At 39.0% G+C, this 21,163-nt stretch overlaps 1 protein-coding gene across 1 annotated transcript in view; it reads right to left on the reverse strand.

The window, feature by feature from the left end:
• The window catches only part of AKAP9 (A-kinase anchoring protein 9), a 175,197-nt gene that overhangs the window by 65,272 nt on the left and 88,762 nt on the right, over nucleotides 1-21,163 (reverse strand). Inside the window, exons 18-22 of the mRNA XM_036759124.1 lie at nucleotides 16,602-16,826; nucleotides 15,308-15,448; nucleotides 14,769-14,869; nucleotides 12,496-12,701; nucleotides 8,277-8,500 (exon numbers count right to left, since the gene is read on the reverse strand). Of these exons, the coding sequence (XP_036615019.1) occupies nucleotides 8,277-8,500; nucleotides 12,496-12,701; nucleotides 14,769-14,869; nucleotides 15,308-15,448; nucleotides 16,602-16,826 (897 nt within the window). The remainder of the gene's footprint in view (nucleotides 1-8,276; nucleotides 8,501-12,495; nucleotides 12,702-14,768; nucleotides 14,870-15,307; nucleotides 15,449-16,601; nucleotides 16,827-21,163) is intronic.

Genomic DNA, 21,163 nt, shown 5'->3' on the forward strand with positions numbered 1-21,163 from the left:
GCTTAAGGGGAGGGGCATAAAAATGGAACAGCTCTATTACTACACTGTTAAATTTGATATATTCATTTCTTAAGAAAATACCATTGTACGTAAATTCATAGTTTCTTATACAAGCTTATTTCTTTTTGGTGTACTGAAATGTTTGTATTTGTTGAAGATTAAGTTCAAAATTTAAGTAAAACTTAACTTAAAAAAATATACTCCTTGACTTCTAGTCATCATTTCATAGAGAACAAGTCCCTACTCTCTTCCTCTTGCACAACTTTTACTCAGGCCAACCACAGTAAAATACTCCAGAAAATCCCTGGTAGGTTACTAGACCTGGAGAACAGTCAAATCAGCCTACTTTTTCTCAGATTCAGAGCAGACTTGTGCACTTGGTCACTGAAAGTCACTGAAACCTAATTCATCTAAAGCTGAATAGCAACTATATAATTTAAATGAAAAACAAAAACTCAAAAACATCTTAAGCCAAAAAAAGTGGGTCCAGCACCCCCATGCCTATTATAGCTACGTAAAATATTACTTCTTACCTTATTTAGTTTACAACTAAAGGGATAATTTCAGTACTTACTGAGTATGGCGGGGTAGGCAAGGAGATTTTAGAAATGAGCTTTAATATATGCCCATTTCTTTTATGACTAAAATGAAAAATAGAAGTATTAACCACGACTGAATTATTTTCATCCAACTGTTCACTGAGAGGAAATGGATCTGGTAAAGGCACTCGTGATTCAACCTCATATATGTCTTCATCCTGCTCTTCCAACCACAAGCCACTGAAAGTATCTGAAGCCCAGTAAGTCCTATAGGAATCCATTCTAGAGATGGGTCACTGATGATCTGTTTCAACTGACTGAGCAGTTTGGCTACCTATGGTTGGTTAAAGAGGGTTTCTTTCCCTTCCGGTTTCTGAAGATAACACCAGGACGGCACCAAAAAAACCTCCCTGTCACTGTCAGATGAATCTTAGATAATTAATGCCCACACCTGAGCAATTTAAAGGTCCAACATAACCTCACTTTTCAAAAACTAGATGTGTGCCATTCTTCTCACAACAACAAAATCTTCTCCACAAGAGTGATAAAATCCTTGAAAAGTGAAAGGAGCCCATAAGCAGCTAGTCAGCAAAGCAAAGCAATAAAATACTCTTTCCACATGAACGCTGTATGCTGTAAAAAGCAAGAAATGCAAGTAGAAGTCAGCAGGGAAAGTCAACATTTGAAATCTCCATAGAAGCAAAAGATGAGAAGTGTAGCTGCAGCAACATCATTTGTCTTTGTTCTTGCTGCTTTATTTGGTTCAAAAGGAAAAGCTCTTCTGAATTGTTACTCAAACAGCCCATCAGGCTATGCAAAAGAATTCTAGTCACTGTTCCCTCGGGAAAAGTTCAAGGCAGAGGGAGTGGCTTCAATGTCTTTACCTATAGGTGAATTGGCAGGTGGAACCTGAATTACTACGCCCACAAAGAAGCCTGCCTAACAGGATCCAAGTACCACGTCAGAGCTTTGAAAAGGGTGTTTAGACAAGTTTGTGTTTGTAAAATAATCTGGTCATTTTTCTCAATGCTAAAAAAGCTAAAATACATACACACTGAATTCATGGGACCATTTTACCAAAGAGCTTGTGTTCAAGCATGTAGCATGTTCATTATTTAATTTGGGGGGGAATTTTACTGGCATTTTCACTTGATACTTCACTGACAAATATCCATCCTCTTGAACAATTAGATGATAAAAGTAAATGGCTCAACTATAAACCATTTTCATATTCAAACAGATACATATTTTTGGAGAATTTTATTGGCATTTTAAACTGATATTTCATCGACAAAAAACATCCATCATCTTGAGTATAGTTAGGTGATAAAAATAAACAGCTCAACTACAAACTATTTTCATATTCAAACACATATAGACTAAAAGTTGTTCAATAGAAAAACTTTTCAGCATTGTTTTAAAAATGAAGGTGCACAATGCACCCAGCTGCTGAAGTTATGCCAGTTTGTGCACTTAGTGAACCTTAACTGAAGTTGAAAAGTGCACAATGACACAACAGGAGTGTATTAGTGTAATTAAGAGGTCTAAAGTGAACACTGACTCGAGCAAGCCACTTCCAATTTTTTAAAAAGTACATTAAAATTAAATGACATCTTCAACGTGAAAAGAGTTTAGATTAAACAAAAGACATTCTTTAAGTATCTTCTCAACTTGACAATTCTCTCTCACATACTGTAATCACTAGTCAGGCAAGCAGATGGCTCTAATAAAAATTCAATACCACTTACAAATTCCACTAATGGGCACCTTTATTTTATTAGATGTTGAATGGTAATGAAAATTCCCAAATACCTGGAGGAGGGTTTTTTGGAACAGAGGGGAATTTTTAATTGGAGTGGGGTATCTGACCCAGAGTCTAAAGGGAGATGATCTTCAACTTCTTCAAGTAAAGCTATTGCTCTAAACATGGCCCACTGTGGAATTTGTTTGGATTAAAATCTGTTGCATGGATAGAGACTTAATTTTGCCATTCCCAATGCTCACCAGCTGGTTTTAGCAAAGTGACATCTAGATGACAGTTATTAGTGAATCTTTTTAAAACTGCTCAATATTATCAAATAAGTGAAATTATTTCTTGGTGTATCAGACAGATATATGGCTGGAAAGCACACCTTCAAGGCTCATAGCACCATTACAGATGGCAGTCTCCAGCCAAAAGACTGTCCATGGTGTTTGTTGGAGAATAGGACTGATTATACAGCTAAAGCTGGGAAGAGCTGCAAAGGTCATGTAGTTACCTCTCTCAAGTTACAGATGAGGAAACTAGGTCCAGAGAGGCAAAGGCCTCATAGGTGGAGAGCAGCACAGCTGGGATGCAAACCTGGGTCTTCTGAGACCATGTCCAACATACTTGCCACTCTCCTAAGCTGCCTCCAAAATTGGTTTTATCTGACTCTCTTATGCTATTCAAAAGCTAGTCCTGTTCTTCTTGCCCTTTGTGAAAACAGAGCAGAACTGCAAACCCTTCTTATTCATTAACACTTCCTCTGGGACTTGTTATTTGGCAATTTTAACTACCTGAACACAACCAGGAATCAGCAAATCAGCAAAACAGGTCATGAAACAGTCAAAATAGGTGCTACAAAGGACATATATTAAAGCTCATGTACTTTAGAATCTTAGAGAAGAGCATATTTATGCTTATTGTATATATATACACGACAAAACAAGCTTGGTTTACTGGTTTCAAACCCATAGAAGCACAGATTCAATTAATTAATAAGCATTTATTAGGTGACTATTATACATACGGTGCCAGGCCTTCAGATGCCAAGAACAGAACAATCCCTGCCCTTAGGGAGCTTACAGAAGCAGGAAACTGGAATGAATGTATTTTTATTTGAAGCTCTGTTTCAGGCAGACACAACACTAAACGCAATCAAAAGTATTAGGCAACCTCAGAAAGAAAGGAGAATGCTGAGGGACAATGAAAAGCATAGGAGCGGCTCCATCGTAGGTGACCTTGAATTTCACAAATTTATATTTGTACTGTGTGTATTTTTATGTGTATTTATTGTCTCATGTAAGGTCACTGTAAAGGCACACAGTAGGCCCTTAAGAAATATTTGATACTTTGAATCAAAAAAGGCTCAATGCTGTTAAGTACATTCTATTCAAAGAGTAAGGGGTATGTATAAAATGCATTAAAATATTTTCATTTAAAATGGGAAACATTTTTTAAATGGCACGTAAAGGGCCAAAGTCCCTAACTATGTACAAAATACAGTGAGAGAAGAGGAGTCACATGGCTGACGTTCTACTGTGTGGGACTACTGCCCTCAACAAACCTTCCAAACTGGTTAAATGTCGGTCCAAATCCTGGATGCAGAGCACTAACCAAACTCTGACTGATGCTCACTAGAGTGGGAGGAGTACCTTACAAACTTCTTGTTTGCTATAATTCTATCTATGCTTTTAAAAAGCAAACAACCGAACAGCTGATCATTATGTTGCTGGCTCATTTTCAGGAACAGCCTTCCTTCTGAGAAAACAAAACTGTTGACCATTTTAATGGGTCACATGACATTTTTCTCAGATGTGGGATCAGGAAAACTCTAAAGACTTTATCAGATAGTGAAGGATATATTCTGTAGGAGTAAATGCTCATTCATTAATTTCTCCAGGGCCTAAGGACATCACTTGGAAAATTATGTTCTTTGGTCCTAAACTGCACCCCAAAATTCTCAAAAACATTTGTGGGTGGAAAACTACTCCTACAGGTAAGTAGCTATCTGTGGCTCATTCAATTTGTGAAAGCTACATCCGAAGCTCACCACCAACAAAGATCACTTTTGAAGGAAGAATGACACTCTATATTGAAAAAAAAAACCAACTTGTTAAAAAGATACTTTTCTGCTAGTGTGAGGGAAGTCTCCTTCACTGTATGCTAATTATACAGCCTTTGATTCACTGTTTTCAAGCAGGCTTGACCCTATAATTAGCTAGTCTGGGCAAAATCCAGCAGGACTATATTAGAATAGTTAATTATTACATGGAACTGGATACAAAACAATGACATATAATAAGTCATTAGCCTCTAAGGTGTATATTAATTCTCTACCTTGATACTCATGCTATAATCATCATCTACCTTTCTTCTTAAAGTAAAAAGCTCCCCCATTAACTTATCCAATGAAAGCAGGGACATACCTATCAAACCCTGGAGCAGCACAGAGACTTGCACAGGGTATCCCCAAAGTCTCCATGTTGTTTTATATGCTTTATAAAAAATGCTTTAGCAGCTTAAAACCAAACAGTATGTCATATAATGTGTCAGAGTGTATCACATAATGCATACTGCACAGTATCGAATATGTTTATATTATATGTGTGTGCTCTGGGCCGAGAGAGAGAGAGAGAGAGTGAGAGAGAGAGAGAGAGAGAGAGAGAGAGAGAGAGAGAGAGAGAGAGTGTGTGTGTGTGTGTGTGTGTGTGTGTGTGTGTGTGTGTGTAGGGGGCGGGGGAGGGGGGGTTGAGGGAAACTTAAGGAGGGATGGAGAGGTACAGAGAATCTGCTGTGAGGAATGGGATAGTAAGTTAATTAGGGAAGTCGAACAGTATTGCCTTGCAGCAGCATGGGGCCCAGACGAAGTTAGGTAATCAATCTGTAGCGGACCCAGTCGGCGTGGTTTCATGATTTCCTCCAGCTTTGTTCAGCAGCACATGTGTAGAAAAGGAGGAAGTGCATGTTGGGGGTAATAAGAAGCTGAAGCTTGCCAGGCCAAATCTAGTGACTTGGGAGAAGAGGACGGCGGAGAGCTGAACTGGTTCACTAAAGAGTCAAGATGGGGAAGGGGGGAAAGTGTAGCCTCTACAGGGCTGATGACCAGGGAAAGAACCGAAGGGGTCATGGGGCTGGAGGTCACAGTATGGCCAAAGAACAGGATGTGGGGCTGCAGGGGGGAGAAGTGGATTGAAAACAGATTGTGATCAGATGAGGTGATGACAAGATCAGGGGTTTGACCCTCTGGTATGGCTGAGGTGGGGTGCAAAAGTAGGTCATGGGATATGAGTAAGCTGAGGAACTGTGAAGTTAGGGGATTTGAGGGAATATCACTATATATGCGCAAGTCCCCTAGTATGAGGACAGGAGTTGAGAAAAGAGTGTGAGTCAGGAACTGAATCTATTTAGGAAGGGAAGCATCCTGGATGTTGGTAGATAACAGGCACTAGAATTCTGGTTTGGTGGTATATATGGATTGAATGTACCTCAAAGGAGGGGAGATGACCGATGGTGGTAGAGAGGGAATCTGAAATGGCAATGGGGAGCAGGGAGTACTCCCAACGCCCCTACCTCTACCAGTGAGTGGAGGGGAAATGAGGAAAAGGGTAGGCAGGGCTAACAGGAGGCCAGGGACACTGTCGTCAGGAGGGCACCTTCTTGTTAGTGAGAACCAGAAGATGGAAGGGGCGGCAGAAGAAAAGATTTAAGATGAAAAGAAGTGTGTTGCCTATGGAGCAGGCATTCCTGTGGGCACCATGGAAGAGACGGTTGCTATTATGGTGGAATACTGTGTGTGAATGTGGAGGAACAGAGAAAGGGCCTGATCTTCCCTCTTTTCACATGAGTAACTTCCATCTTATAAACGATACTCAAGCTACATCAGGGAGGCTTGTAGCCTCGATTGTCCTTGTGTTGCAATGGTTCTTCTCTTCTATGATAACAGAGCTATTATTATAAAGAAAAAGTCTCATATACAGTAAGGAATAGTGATAGCTTGTCTTCGTGCTCTCCAAGTTCAGCTAAGTACAAGTTCTATACAGTAGGCAGGTTCCCTGCAAAGCGCTTTTAACTATATTCACATTTTGAGAGGATATATTTAGGCTCTGAGTCTAGAAAAAGGACCATGAGAGTTCCATTTCCAGGTTTCTTTATGAATATGAGCTCAGCACCTAACAAAAGAGCATCTCAGAATGGTTCCTGGTTGTTAAGATATACTGTGGAAAAATCAAAGTGAAATATTCTATTACCAGATCAAATACATGATAGTGGTAAAAAAAAATCACTCAGGCTGTTGTTTCATGTTGCTTTAACTACTAAATATACACATCAAGTTCAAGATCATTTTAATTACTGATTATCTTGGAACTGCAGTTGAATAAATCAGAAGCTCTAAAGCTATCACAACTATCTCATATCTTGCTTCAAATTCAAAACAGATTACTAAATAAATTATGTTTAGGTCATATGATATCTGAGGAAACTCCAGAATCTATAATATCTTGATGATGCAGCTGAAACATTCAGGTCTGATCATGACACCTCCAACCTAACTTGAACAGCTAGTTGAGCCTTACCGTATCCAGCAGACACTCTCCTGGGAAACCTAAAAACTTCATTTAGATGAATAGAGAAAAGGTAAATATTATGTGAATGACCTCTACAGGAATAATTGATGATTTACTTTGTAATCTTTGCATCAAACTGAGTACAACCATTCAGAAAGCTAAAGAATTTTGGAGGCAGAAGGAACCTTAAAGAAATTTACTGATAAATTGGGTACAGCCAGTTCTCGCTTTATACAAGTACACCATTCCGGAAACCTCCGTGTAAAGCAATTTTTGTATGATGCGAATTTGCCTGCAGAGGTGAGGAAAGGAGAGAGGGAGGCAGGCAGGAAGGCGGCCATGTGCCCAAGGAAGGAGAGGCTGGTGCAGGGTTCAAAGACATGTGGGGGCCAGAGAAAAAGAAGGGAGAGCAGGAGGAGGAAGACATGGGGGCCTGGCTGGAACGGAGACAAAGGGCTATTTAGCCAAGCCCCTGTTCAGTGGTAGTGGTAATCTCTCCAGGCATCTGTTTTTCTGCCTTCACTAGGAGGTTTTTTAGCTTGGGTGGGGGGTGAGAGGCCTCAGAGAGCTGAGCTGAGGGGCAGGAGCCGAGAGAGCACAAGAGCACAGTACTATAAAGTTAACATAAATGTTCTTTTGAAATGTAAACTTCTTTCAGAATTCTTTACATAAAGTAGAATTTGCATAATAAAAATTTACATAAAGCAAGAACCATCTGCCTACATATGGTGGGCAGGCTGGTGGCATATAGTAAAGGCATGCCTTCTACTAGTGAATTTTCATTATTTGGCAAACAGTCTGAAACAATTTTTAAGTTGTTAGTTATCCTGGACCTGTGGTTCTACTGGTATAGTGATCTCTTGGATGCAGAAACTTCCCCTACCAATGCAGATCAGCATCTTCTCTTCAACTCGTTGGATGAAGAGTTTCTTAGGCCACTGAGAGGTTCGGTGACTCTCCCAGGGTCACACAGCCAGGATGTGTTGGAGGGTGGACCTGAACCTCAGCGTTCTCTGGTTCAAGGCCAGCTCTCTTATCGCCTACAATCCATTACACCACTTCTTAATTAAGGAGGTTGGAGAGTGTGGAGGAGCAGAGGGCCAGGCTTGGAGTCAGGAAAATCTGAGTACTGTTTCTGACACATCTTGGCTGTGTAACCTGGGGCAAGTCCCTTAACCTTGGAGGGCTTCAGGCAATTCCCCAAGACTTGAAGTTGAAGAGAAAAGGTCCACGTGATCTGCATTGATAGAAGGTGTCACCTACACCAGTGAAATCAGAGGTTGGGTCCAAAACAAAACAAAATCCCTGCTCGGAATGCTAGTGCTCCTTTGGAGCAGGTTTGCAGATTCAGGATGCCACCTCTTCTGGGCAGTTTAAACAAGAGCCTACTACAGCCTGAACAGGCATTCAACACCTAAGAAGTCTTACCTGATTACTTGTTTCACTTATGGCTTCTAGAAGTTTTTCAACTGCTGCCTGTAGCCGAGAACTAACATTCAAAACGAGTTCTTCATTCTCAGGGTCTATTTCAGCTCCAGCAAAACCACATCTTAGAAGACGCTGACACAGTTCCATTCTCTCATCAGTTATTTCTGACCACGTGCCAGGGGCATTACTTGGTGTGCCACTTCCACAGTAAGAGACTAGGGGCTCTTCAATAAGAAAAATAATGTATAATGATGAAATTCATATTTAGAAACTGCAACACATTTTGAAAATCAAACAAAATATCCAATTACTTAAGTCATTTATGACAATAACTGTATGGTAATTAGGGTCAGCTAGGTGGCACCACAGTACATAGAGTGGAGGCCTGATGTCAGGAAGACTCATCTTCCTGAGTTCAAATCTAGTTTCAGACACTTACTGTGTGACTCTGAGCAAGTCACTTAACCCTGTTGTCTCAGTTTCCTCATCTGCAAAATGATCTGCAAGAGGAAATGGCAAACCACTCCACTATCTTTGCCAAGAAAACCCCAAATGGGGTCATGAATAGTCAGACACGACTGAAAACGATTGAATGACAACATATGGTAATTATATGGGTATGAACTTTTGCAACTGTAATGCCATCAAACAAATTAGGATATATTTAACAATCAAATTTATATTTGATTGGATATATTTGACAACACAAAAAATATGTAATACTACTTTCCTGTTCATCAGCTAGTAAAGAAAAGGGTAAAAGAGATAGCAATAAAAAATTCATGGAAAAGAATGTTTGGATTATTTAGGATTATTGATGTTTCTCCTCTTCTGGGTTTTGAATGTTTCAATGGTTATATCCACTTTTTTAAAGTAGGAACTGAAAAAGAAGCTATTTAAACTTGAACACATTTTTAACTTATTGATTTCTTAAAGGTTCAGTTAATGTACTAAATTGTAATTAAAATGGAATTTCTAATATAACTAAATTTACTTGATCTATACTATTCCTGTTTCCTAGATAACCTAAGTTGACCATACGTATTCAAAATTAATAAAGCATGTGTGTGCCTTCTATGAAGGAAAATCACAGTGCAAGGTACCCATTCCTGCTACAGAATATGATTGCCATTTGTGAGAATATGCTATATAACATTTATGATAGCCTGAGATACAGGAAGCAGTTGTGGTTTAATGGGAAGAACCCAAGAAGAACATATCTAATCGCTCTTCCTAATGACATCCCTTCATATTCTCAACAGGGAACATAGCGTAGCAGAGACAAGAAGACCTGGATTCAAATCCTTCCCTTTATTGGTTGGGTGATTCTAAATGTGAGTGCACCCAAAGACTCACTCTTGGGTCCTTTTCTCTTCTCTTTCTCTACTCTCCATGACTTCATCCACCTACGCTGCTTTAATTATTATCTTGCTACTGATGACTCACAGATCTCTGTATCCAGTTCATTCCTAAGCAGACTCTCTGGGACCAGTCAAAACATTTTGGTGTTGCCCCTACTGGAACAACTTCTTAAGAGATTCTCAGAAATGGAGAGGATCAGAAAAACTCATTTCCAAGGACTGTGTTCCTTCATTCGCAATGGCCCCTTTTCAATGCCAAGGCTCACACTCAGGCTGGTCTCAGACCAGAGGTTAAGAGCACACTTCTTCAGGATCTCTAAAAATGGAAAGACTTGCCCAAGGTCATGCAACCAGAACTCAGTGTTCTTTCTGCTACAGCATGGTTCCTCCTTGAAAGTTCGTTACATTGGTTGGAACTCAGAACTAGATTTCTCCGATAGGGAAGAAAAAATTATACTGACCATGCCTTGTATAGATCTGGGGTGGACTCATTTCTCCTTGGATTCTCAAGAAAGCTCAGTGATATAAATCTAGATGAAGGTTCAGTGATGTCCCAAAGGCCCTACATCTCCCTTTGCACACAGTCCAACAGATTATGGTTGTGAGGATGCAAACATTAACAAATCAATCATTTTTTAAACAACAATAGGTCAGCGCACGTTTAAAGTCTGAACAAGTTCAGTCTGGAGAGCTGGTAGTCCACAAGCGTAGAAGCCTTTGCTAACAAGTCATGTAAAGAGACAGATGAGAAGGTGTTTCATTAACCCAACTAGAAACTTAAGAAAATGTCTGATCTAATACTGAATAGTCAAAACAATCTGGTATTGACTAAGAAATAGAGTGGTGGATCAGTGGAATACATTAGGTACGCAATACATTGTAGTAAATGACCATAGTAATCTAGTATATGATAAACCTAAAGACTCCAAGCTTTTGGGACAAAAACTCATTATTTCATAAAAACTGCTGGAAAAACCAGAAAGCAGTATGGCAGAAACTAGGTATAGACCAACGCCTCACACCACACACCAAGCTAAGGTCAATATGGGTACATGATTTACACATAAAGGTTGAGGACAGCATGGAATAGTTTACCCATCAGATCTAAGGATAAGGGAAGAATTTAGAACCAAAAATATATTAAAAAAAGTTATCAGACGAATATTTTGAACATACATTTCATCCTTTACCGAGGGGTTCTATTAAAAATACTAGGGTCCAAAACAGAAGGTTTTCTTAAAGGACTAGATGAGTTGATGAAAAAAACTCAGGTCCAGAGAGGTTTCGGGATCTGACAGACCTGTCACTCAATGCCCCACCAAGTGTAAGTGGCAGAATCAGGGTGTGAGCCCTTGACCTCCACATCTAATACTCTTTGCACCATACCATAATATCATGATGCCTCCCTCATGTCAGTCCTCTGTTCAAGAACCTGGCACACTTCCCTTTTGCTTCTAGAACAAAATATAAATTCCTCGGCGTGGCTCTTAAAATTCGTCACAATCCTGCTCTCACTTGCCTTTCTGGGCTTATTTCATGACTTGCCTCCTTCACAAATCCCTGCTCTAGTCAGACGGGCCTCCTTGTTATTGCATGCAGCCTTCTGTAACCAGACTCTCAGCTCTGGCCCAGGTGGGGTCTCTCACAAAGTGCAACATCCTTCCTTGACTCTGAGGATCTTTAGCTTTCCTCCATGATTACTCAGGTACTAGTTGAGAAACACTTCCTCCTAATTTCTCTTACTGTTAATGCTTTTTTCCTTTCCCAAATTACCTCATATTTGCTTATCTGTTTATATGTTATATCCCTCAGTAGAATATAAGCTCCTTGATAAATTCAACTGAACCTCAACAATGAAAAAGAGGAGAAAAAAAGGAAAAATGTTATTTCTGCAGAGCTGGGCAATAATTAGTGGATGTGTTCAAAACAGACTTGTGGATTTATTTAACTAGACTGGATATGTGTAAAGAACACATAATGTGAGTGGTTGCCATATGGTAAAGTGACACTGGATATCCATAAAAAGGAATGGAAAAATAATACCTTAAGGAAATGCTGAAGTACACGTAAAATTAAATATGAGAACCTATAGATGAAAATAACTTCTTCATGTGGCCATAAGGGGTAGCCTTCCTCCATACTAAGGTGAGGTGTACAGACACTTTCTTCCTCCACCAGAATCCAATCTTTCCCTTTCTTCTGACTTTTACAGCTTTGCCCATCCTTATAAAACAGGGACATGGGGAAAGAGAAGAAGAACCAGAGGCCAGAAAGCAAAGATAAAAATGCTAGATGGGCTTGATTAACTTCTTGGTGCATTAGCCAAAGTCAGTCTCACACTTTAGCATATGACTCTTTCCTCTTAAATATCCCTCTTGCCTTTCAACAATATCTTAGATTTATATAGTGATTGTCTTCTGGGAACCTTGAAACCTTAATAAAGCCTATTTTTTAATTCAAATTTTTATCACTTTACAGCTTCTCAAATTATGAAGCATTTCAGAAGGATGCTGAAGATATGTGTGTGTCCTGGGCAAGGAGGTGGCTGTTTTCTGTCACTGGTTGAGAATTTGGCTACATAGCAACTTCTCTCATTCAGGTGTCCTGCTGACCTTCTCGGGGTGTACGGTTGGAGGCAAGCTTACAGAGCAGCACTCTGATCGTGACTAAGTGCTAACTCTGAAATACTTTTAAGAATGTATTTAGAACAGAGCTCCTTAAGTTGATTTTCAGGGCCTTTCGTGGTGGCAGATGCTTTGTTAGCTTACCAATGAAGACTTTGCACTGCCTTTCATCTAGTAGATACTTAACAGATGTTTATCAATGAAAGTGACTTCAAGATTCTAGAAAACCAGTACCTTCTATGTCTTCCTCATGGATGCAGGACTTCACTGTTCCTTCTGACTCTGACTTCCAAACGATGTTGGCTGATGATTGGCCTTTATTAGATCGATCCAAAATACCAAGAACATGACGGCCAATTGTTTCTTCGACAGCTGCTATTGTCTTTACAACTTCTAAGAGGATCTTTAGGAGCCTATTATTAGCTTTCTGGAGAGCATATCTATACATGTAAACAAAGATTAATTAGATTATTTTACTCTACTCGTCATGAATTAAGCATCAAATACATAAAATGCAGTAAATATCCATAAGGAAATACTCATTAATTTTTAGAGTATAAACCAGCATATAGTCATTTCCCTTAAATGGTCTATAAAACTCTCATTTATAGTGAAGTCTTCTGACATTCACATTTTAACTGATTCTTTTAATTAAGTGATTTGGGTCAATGAACTATAGTATTTCAAGATGCATAAAAATCTGTATCACTAAACTGAAACAAATGAAGTGACTTTATATTCTTAGTCCTGCAAGCTTACAAAGAGGACTTTAAGGGTACCCACTTAAAAACAGGCTCCCACTCATAAAGAAACTCTCTAACACTCTTTCTGTGCTTCTCTAGGGGTGAGAGTTCAGATTTCCAAATACTGAAAACCAAATGTAATGAATGACAGGAAATTTAACTGACACAATTCTTTAATAATCAAATAACTTACTGTTTCTAACAGCTAAGTTCAGTGAAGACACTCTATTGTTTCTACTTATATTTTATTTTATTTATATTTCTATATGTACACCTATTTAGGTTAACTGATGGGATTTCTTGATAGACAGTATGTCTCTGAAACTATTTTTTTATAACTTCATATTGTATGAGTTGACTACCAAGTCATAGTAAATGACATATCAGGCATATGGCATTTTCAGAGTGATAAGTTAGAAAATGTTCCTTCAGTTTCTGTTAAATGAATGGCGATCATGCTATTTGCATATGTAAATCACATTCTCTGACTGACTTCATACCTAAACATTAAAATCAAGATCACTTAAATAAGAATTCTCATTTTGTTTTTCTTAATTTTTCTGAACTTCTTTACTATCAGCACAAGAGGGGCAAATTTCCCCTATGAGAAAAATTAATTATTTCAAAAGCTTCCTTAAGAACAAACAAAAGTAACTGCCTTAATATATAATCGGAAAAACAAATAAAACTATCAAAACTACTTATTACCCAAATTCCTACAAATATTAAACATTTAGTAACCCAGTCTACTGATTAGAGAATGAATATAAAATAAATCATTTTATTTTATATTTCTATGGAAACACTAGTTTTCATACACTGTTTTTCTTGTCTGAGCTCCACACTGATTGTGCGCCATACTGAGGATCCAATGGGGGAGCCAAAATCTTAGGGGCCAAATGCCTCCATGCAAGCTGAGGAAAGGGATTAGGAGGGTACAAGAAGGTAGGCAATTATGGGAGTTGGGAAGGGAGGAAATGAAGTTAGTAGACATTAATTTTAAAGTTGCATAATTTATATTCATTTGAATAACAATAGATTTAAATATCATTTTAAAATTCTTCAATAACACAAGACGTGTTGTATATTTTGTATTGATATCATGAAATGTCTGTAACAACTCATTTACAATATTTATATAAATAGGTAAAATAAGAAAAGTTCTTGACATTTGGCTCATTTTTTTTTAAAGTACTGGTACATGAATTAAACATTTTTGTATGCTGTGCAGTGGACTAAAAGGAACAAATTTTAAGAAAGAATGAAAAAACCAGAAAAGAAATATTCTGTGATGCATCTCTCTATATATTAAATAATGAAATGTCCTACAATGAATCACTACAACGGTATTCTTGAGGAAGTGAAATGGTGTGTTGTGAAGCTGTGAAGTTAGACAAGAGGAATTCTAAGTGATCAGAATGGCCAAAAAAGGGGTGGCTTTAGGATCACAGATTTAGAACTAGAAAGGACCTTCAAAGCCATCTGGTCCAAATCCAGTCTCTTGCCCAAGGGCACATAGGTACTAAGCACCAGAAGCAGGTCCTCTGATTCCCCAAAGCTAGCATTTTGTAAGGCCTTTTGTTGTTTTCTGTTTGTCTCCTCTTCATACATACTGATAGTTTGTTGCATGAAGGGCATGCTGTTTCTTGGACAAAATATAAAAGATCAGCAAGACAATAGTGCTGTCACTAAGCAGTTTAACGTAAACAAAATAATCGTTCAAAAATAAAGCAAACTACAAAACTACACACACATCTTCTATACCTTTCTTTAGAAAGAATGTCAGGAGACACAGTTTGAGGTTTCTCTTCTGATTCTTCTTGAAAGATTTGTTGTTCTTCAACTACTTGGTTCTCACTTTCATCCTGCATTAGTTTTTGTAAAGGCAGAGAGGATAAGAGAAACAAAAATCCAATCATTTTGGAAATGGCAAGTCATTCTTCCGCTTAGTTACAAAGTGAAACCAAAAAGTTTATGTACAAATTAGATACTATTTGAAATAATATTTAACTAGACTTTATCAAGAGATTAGTATTATCAAGAAATGATAAAACACCGGAACATATAAATGAATAAGGACCATGGATGCGACACACACACACATTCTGATAAAGATGGTCACAAGGCTCCTGGGTCCCCAGAGGCCTTTCACCTGACGTAGCATGCAAGGCATCTGGGCTCCTGCAACCTTGCATTCAAGCCGGCATGAGGAAGCAGAACCCCAAGCCTGAAGAGGACAAACAAATGCTCGTGCCCAGCCAGGGTGCTGCGGCCAGGGCGGCCCAAGTCCACGTCCACGCTACCTGTGTTTGCGTATAGCTGCTGCGCAGCTCACAACACAGCTTCTCTCTTCCAGCTAATGATCGCTGCTTTAGGGCTTCCAGCTCCTCTAAAAGCACCCTCTCTCTCTCTGTAACCAGGTTTTCATTATCTATTGAGGCACTCTAAATAAGAGAAAAGGTCATAAGAGAATATTGTTTGCGATAGGAGGGGGAGGAGAGAAATCAGGAATATTAAAGCAGATGTCCCAGCATTTAACATAGTGCCTAGCACATAGTAGGCACTTAATAAATTTTTATTGATTGAATGATTGATGTCTTTTAACCCCTAGAACTTAGAGACCTGGGTAATTCCATCCCACTTCAAGGGGTTAAAAGTATTCATAGCTTTCAATGCAAAATTTTCAGACTTTTAAAAAATGTTAGTTTCACCTAAATATTTAGGGGTTGAGTAGTCCTTTCAGATATTATTTTTATGACTAACTTTGCATTGAAAAATCAGAAATTTAAATTCACAAAATGCAATGGAGAAAAGTTGATTCATTAGATACAATACTTAAATGTTATGTTCCATACTTCAAAAAATACTTCTATTATTACATTTGACAGAATATTTCAAAAATTTTCTGGTCATTTCATGTCTTTTTTTTTTTTAAGCATACAAACCTAAATTCAAGGAGGCTTGGAGCTCTTTTCCTCCAGGGATTACTGATAATTGAAAGCTGTTTGGTCTATTATGTCTTCTCCATTGATTTTGTGAGTATGCTTTTCCATACAGAAATTTACAAGAACCCAGCTCCCAAATTCCAAGCAAAGTACATAAATTTTCAGTCAGGAAAGGATTAGAAATATGATATAAATTTGTGTTTCTAGAATCAAAATGAGATTTTCCCCTAAAGAGATTTCTGGAAACATGTCACCTTTGAGAGAGTCTACTGGTCATTAGTCAGATTAGAGCAGGAAAGTGGTCTATCTTTTTGGTGCCCAGTTGGACCTATGCACATGGAGAATGTGGTAAAAACAATGAACCCATATGCAGATTATATCACTCCAGGATAAACAAAAAACAAATGGGGCAAAACCAATCCTTGGACCACCAAATCAGTGCTGAAAATGGCCTATAAACAAGATGAAAGAACCGCTAGGATGTAACAGCAGACTTCCAGAAGAGGTTAAGCCTCCCTACAGGCCCTAGCACAATGAGGTCTCCTTGAATAGTTTATTAGAAACTTGGCAAAAGAAAATTTCCTGATAGATCCTTAAGAACAAGGCTCTGTATAAAAACGCTTCTCCTTTCACTGGCATAAAGGACACTTACCTGGGCTAATTCCTTGTGCAGCCTCTTGATCTCTTCCTGCAGCTGCTCTTGGTCTTCCCGCTGTCTCTCCATCTGGTGCATGTGGGCTTGCTTCAACAACTCGGTGGCCTGCTGGTGCTCCTGGTACTGCCGCACTAACTCCTGCCTCAGATCTTCCAACTGCTCTTCGTGTACCATCAGCTGCCTACAAGTGTCTGTGTTTGATGCCAAAATCTCATCCTGGAGCTATAAAATTTAACATCAGTTTGCAACTGTAATTTATTTCAGAGTGTATCAAAAATGTGTAGGCATTCACACATTTAAATGAATGTGAAACTCATTCTAGTTCTTTATCCTTTAAGTTTCCTCTAAAGACATATTAAAACAAAACATACTTTCATGTGCAAAGAAAAACAAAGAGGCATGCCATAATGATAACACTACCAAAATTAATATAAAAAATTAGCTTAATTGGTCTATATTATTTTCAAAGCTGTGGAGTTAGCTATCCAAGTCCATTTAGATATAATCTAGTATTAAGGAAGGAGTAAGATGAGAACTTTCCCTATGTTGATGATCTCCATTTTATCTTCTATTTCTTTATATTCAGTTATTTGCATGCTGTCTTCCTCATTAGACTCTGAGCTCCTTGAGGGCAGGGGCTGTCTTTGCCTTTCTTTGTATACTCAGAGCTTTGCACAGTGCCTGACACATAGTAGGTGTTTAATACATGTTTACTGAGTGACTGACTAGAGAGTTTATCTCTCAAGATCCCTCTCAGACAAGTTAGTCTACAACTGTACTATCCCTTTTGACATATTTTTGGGAACAAATTAATATGAAATAAATTATTTCTAATGGGCTTCTAGAAGCCAGGGACTATCATTTTAACTATGAATAACATCGTACTATGCAAAAGTAACCTGGTATTACATGTATGAGAGTAGCTTGTGATACAGCACCCCATATACCCTACAACATTCAATTCAATTTTATAAATGCCGAATAAGTCCTATCATGTTCTAGGTACCAGGTATGAAAACACAACAAAAAATAGTCCATATACTCAAAGAGCTCCCATTCTATGGGCCAATACACCATGTCAGCAAATAAGCAACTACAAGATAATCCCAGTGATTTGGGAGATCTGGAAAGAATTCTTCCTAGGACGTAGCAAATGAGGATTCCAAGGAGCAGAGGGGAGGAGCGGGGTACATTCCAAGACTGGGGCACAGACCACCTCTATAGTGTTATGGAGACTGCAGATGGCTGGAATGCAAGTGCGTGACAGGGAAAAACAGGAACCTCAGTTCATGGAGAGGCTGGCTACAGCTAGATTGTGAAGGGCTTAAAATGCCACACAAGGGCGACTGGGAGCCACTGAAGATTCTTGAGCCTCTGGGGAATGACATGGTCAGACCTGGGCCTTGGGAAATGAGAAGCAGGGACACCAGTCAGGAGGCTGTTCTATTAGTTAGAGGGGTGATAAGGACTTGAATTGGAAAGAAGATGACAGATGAGGGGAATGTGGAGGTAAAACTGACCAGTCTTGGCACCTAACTGTATGTGGGGAATGGGGACAAGGAGGGAAATGCTGAGGGCCATCTAAAATTGTGAAACTGGGTGACTAGAAACATGGTGGGACCCTCAATAGAAATGGGGAAATTTGGAGGAGTGGTAGGTTTAGGAGGAAGATACTGAATTCTGTTTTGGACAGAGTTCCCCTTCACACCTGACGTATGAGCTGAACTGGACTATTAACTGTTTTTCAGACCTGAAAATCCATCTTCTGCCACCAGATACTCCAGAGAAGGCTGATGTGGATGATTTATCTTCAGGTCAGGCATCACTACCTCCGGGAACCCTTCCCTTGGCCTCCTGCCAGTGTTCTCTCCTTCCCTAGATTTTCCTAGAGCACTTCATTATTTGACTTCTCTACTGTCTTAACTTGCTTATTTGTGTACATGTTATACTTTGCTTTTAGAATATAAGTTCCTTGATGGCAAGAATTGTTTCATTTGTCTGTATCCCCAGCACCCACCACAGTGTCTTGCTTAATAAATGTTTGTCAAATCAAATTTAATAGTCAATATGACTGAACTGCTGAGTATGATATAGGAGTGAATTATCGAGTTCAAAATTGAAGGAAGTATAAATTTATACTATCTATGCTTTAAAAGTAAGAATGCTATTTACAATCTAGGTATAAAAATGAACAGAATTAACTTATTTTGACTGGAAGTGTACTTTTAAATGTGGTTAAAAAGGACGTGGTGGAAATGGGTTGAATGTAATGGTAAGTTTGGACTTCCTTTACAAAGTAGGCTGGGGAAACTTATGTAGTACTGGGCTATTAGTCAGACAATTCTGGGGTCATTAAACAATAGCACATTATTTTACATGTCCCTCCCTATAAAAAGCACAGGTTTCCTCATTAGGCAAATGACTAACTATCCTGTGGGGGTAATTTAAACTTATCAACAACTATGAAGGAATTTCCTAGTGAACACTTCTGTTATGCTGATTACTTAATACAACTCTGGACTCTTAGGAAGTGATGATGAAGGGCCACGGCCACTAAAGTGATATTTTACCTCATTACCAACATCTGCCACTTCTCTGTCATATTGATTATTACCTCTCCCTTATTCTCCTTTCCTCCTTTGTGGAGGGAGGGGACTTGCTCTTTTCTGACTCTTCTCTGCTTTTTTTCTGCTCTTATCCATCTTTTTTTTTTTCCTTTTCCTCTACTCCTATGGGGTAGTCCTTTTCTCTCAGGTTCTAGGAGAAGAAAGGGACTGCCAATGGTTGCTACTGTATTTTGCTTCCTGAAATCTCCAGGAAGCAGTGTTGGGGCTTCCAGGCCCTGTGTATGGCTTGTGGGAAACAGGTAATAAAATAAGAGGTGGTGAAGTCTTCACATCCCCCTGAGCCTGACACAACACAGGAAGTCACCACAAAGAAAGAGTGGACAGTAAAGGTTAAATACATCAATGAGGTCCCCCACTCACTTTTAACCTCAATAAAGCATTGTATGAACAGTAACAGTTGTTAATAGATTCTTTTATAATGAATAAGAAATAGATGGTATTTTTTCTTAATATTTTTGGCACCCTGAAGAGACAAAACTATAATTCATGTCTAACATAATAAATTTGGAGACCTGCTATCATTTGGAGAACCTCCAAAGTGAGGACTTAGACGTCCCAGTGTTAACTTTCAGGGACAGGGCTGCTAGAGTTAGAATATGGGGAAAAGTGAGGAGCATGGCTAAATGTGGATGAGGTCTGAAGATGATAGCTCCACGGGCAGGTGTGGGGAACCTGCGGCCTTGAGGCCCTCTGTGGCCCTCCAGGTCTTCAAGTGTGGTCCTTTGACTGAATCCAAATTTCACAGAACAAATCCCCTTAATAAAAAGATTTGTTCTATAAAACTTGGACTCAGTCAAAAGGCTGCACCCAAGGACCTAGAAGGCCATATGTGGCCTCAAGGCTGCAGATTCCCCACCCCTGTCCAAGGGTTTGGGATTAAGGAGCTCTAGAGGTCTAGTGTCCCACATGGTCCTGGTCCAGTTCCCTAGTCACTTCCATTCTATTTTTCTGCAAAAGCCAGGGACTGTCCTGCCTATCTGTCTTTCCACTGCCACTAGGCCTGGCTTCTGAGAGGAGCTTCTCTCCTTCCTAGTCCACTATGGAAAAGAATGAAGTTTCTTAGCTTTTCTTCTATTATATTCCCTGAAGAAAGCACACTGTGCTTTGGAGGTTTTCCAAGGGTTTTTGAAAATAATAATGACGAAAGAGAGTTACATGGCTCAATCCTAAATAAACAAATCCCTTTTTAGGCTTAATCCCTTTAAATACAGGTATATCCCACATAAAGTTACACCAACCAACATAATTTTTAAAATATTCTCATATATTATAACCAAGTCATACCATAAAGTTGTGAAACCCTGTTATAATACTGTTCAGCTGATCACACATTTATAGCATAACTCCTTTATGCCCCCTATAATGTTGTTTTATCTCACACTGTATTTTCACAGAATTTATTAATATTAGGAAAGGCAGGCATGTAGGTGTTAATGGGATATTTGGGCATCCAAAGAAATAAAATTAAATTCATGCGTATTTCATAGGAAGAAATTTGGGCTGCTCTGGGCATTTTATACTAGGAACTGGGTGGATGAGGGGTCTGGTGGGACCTTTGGGGAATGCAAATTGTGTAGTGTGTGTGTGTGTGTGGTGGTGGTGGTGGTGGTGGTTAAAGATACTACATAAAACCAGCAGGAAAAAGAGGATGGGGTTTAGAGAGGAAAGAAGAAACTTCAGTTGTCCTCATCCCTTCTCTTCCCTTGCCACCATTAGGTTTATCACCTCAGGCCTGGTCCAGGTTTAGGGTAAAGTGAAAAGTAGGTATGCAGAGACATGGGGGCTACTCCATGTTAGTTATTGCCAGAAGCAGCTAGTGAAAAGTTTAAGGGGGAGAAGAAAAAAATCTAAAATGATCACAACATGAAAGGAAGACCACTAGACCACCTCATCAGCAAACCAAGGATGTCCATTTGTACTGTCTGTGCTATT

Source organism: Trichosurus vulpecula, chromosome 5 (assembly GCF_011100635.1).
Source record: "Trichosurus vulpecula isolate mTriVul1 chromosome 5, mTriVul1.pri, whole genome shotgun sequence".
Taxonomy (NCBI): Eukaryota; Metazoa; Chordata; class Mammalia; order Diprotodontia; family Phalangeridae; genus Trichosurus; species Trichosurus vulpecula.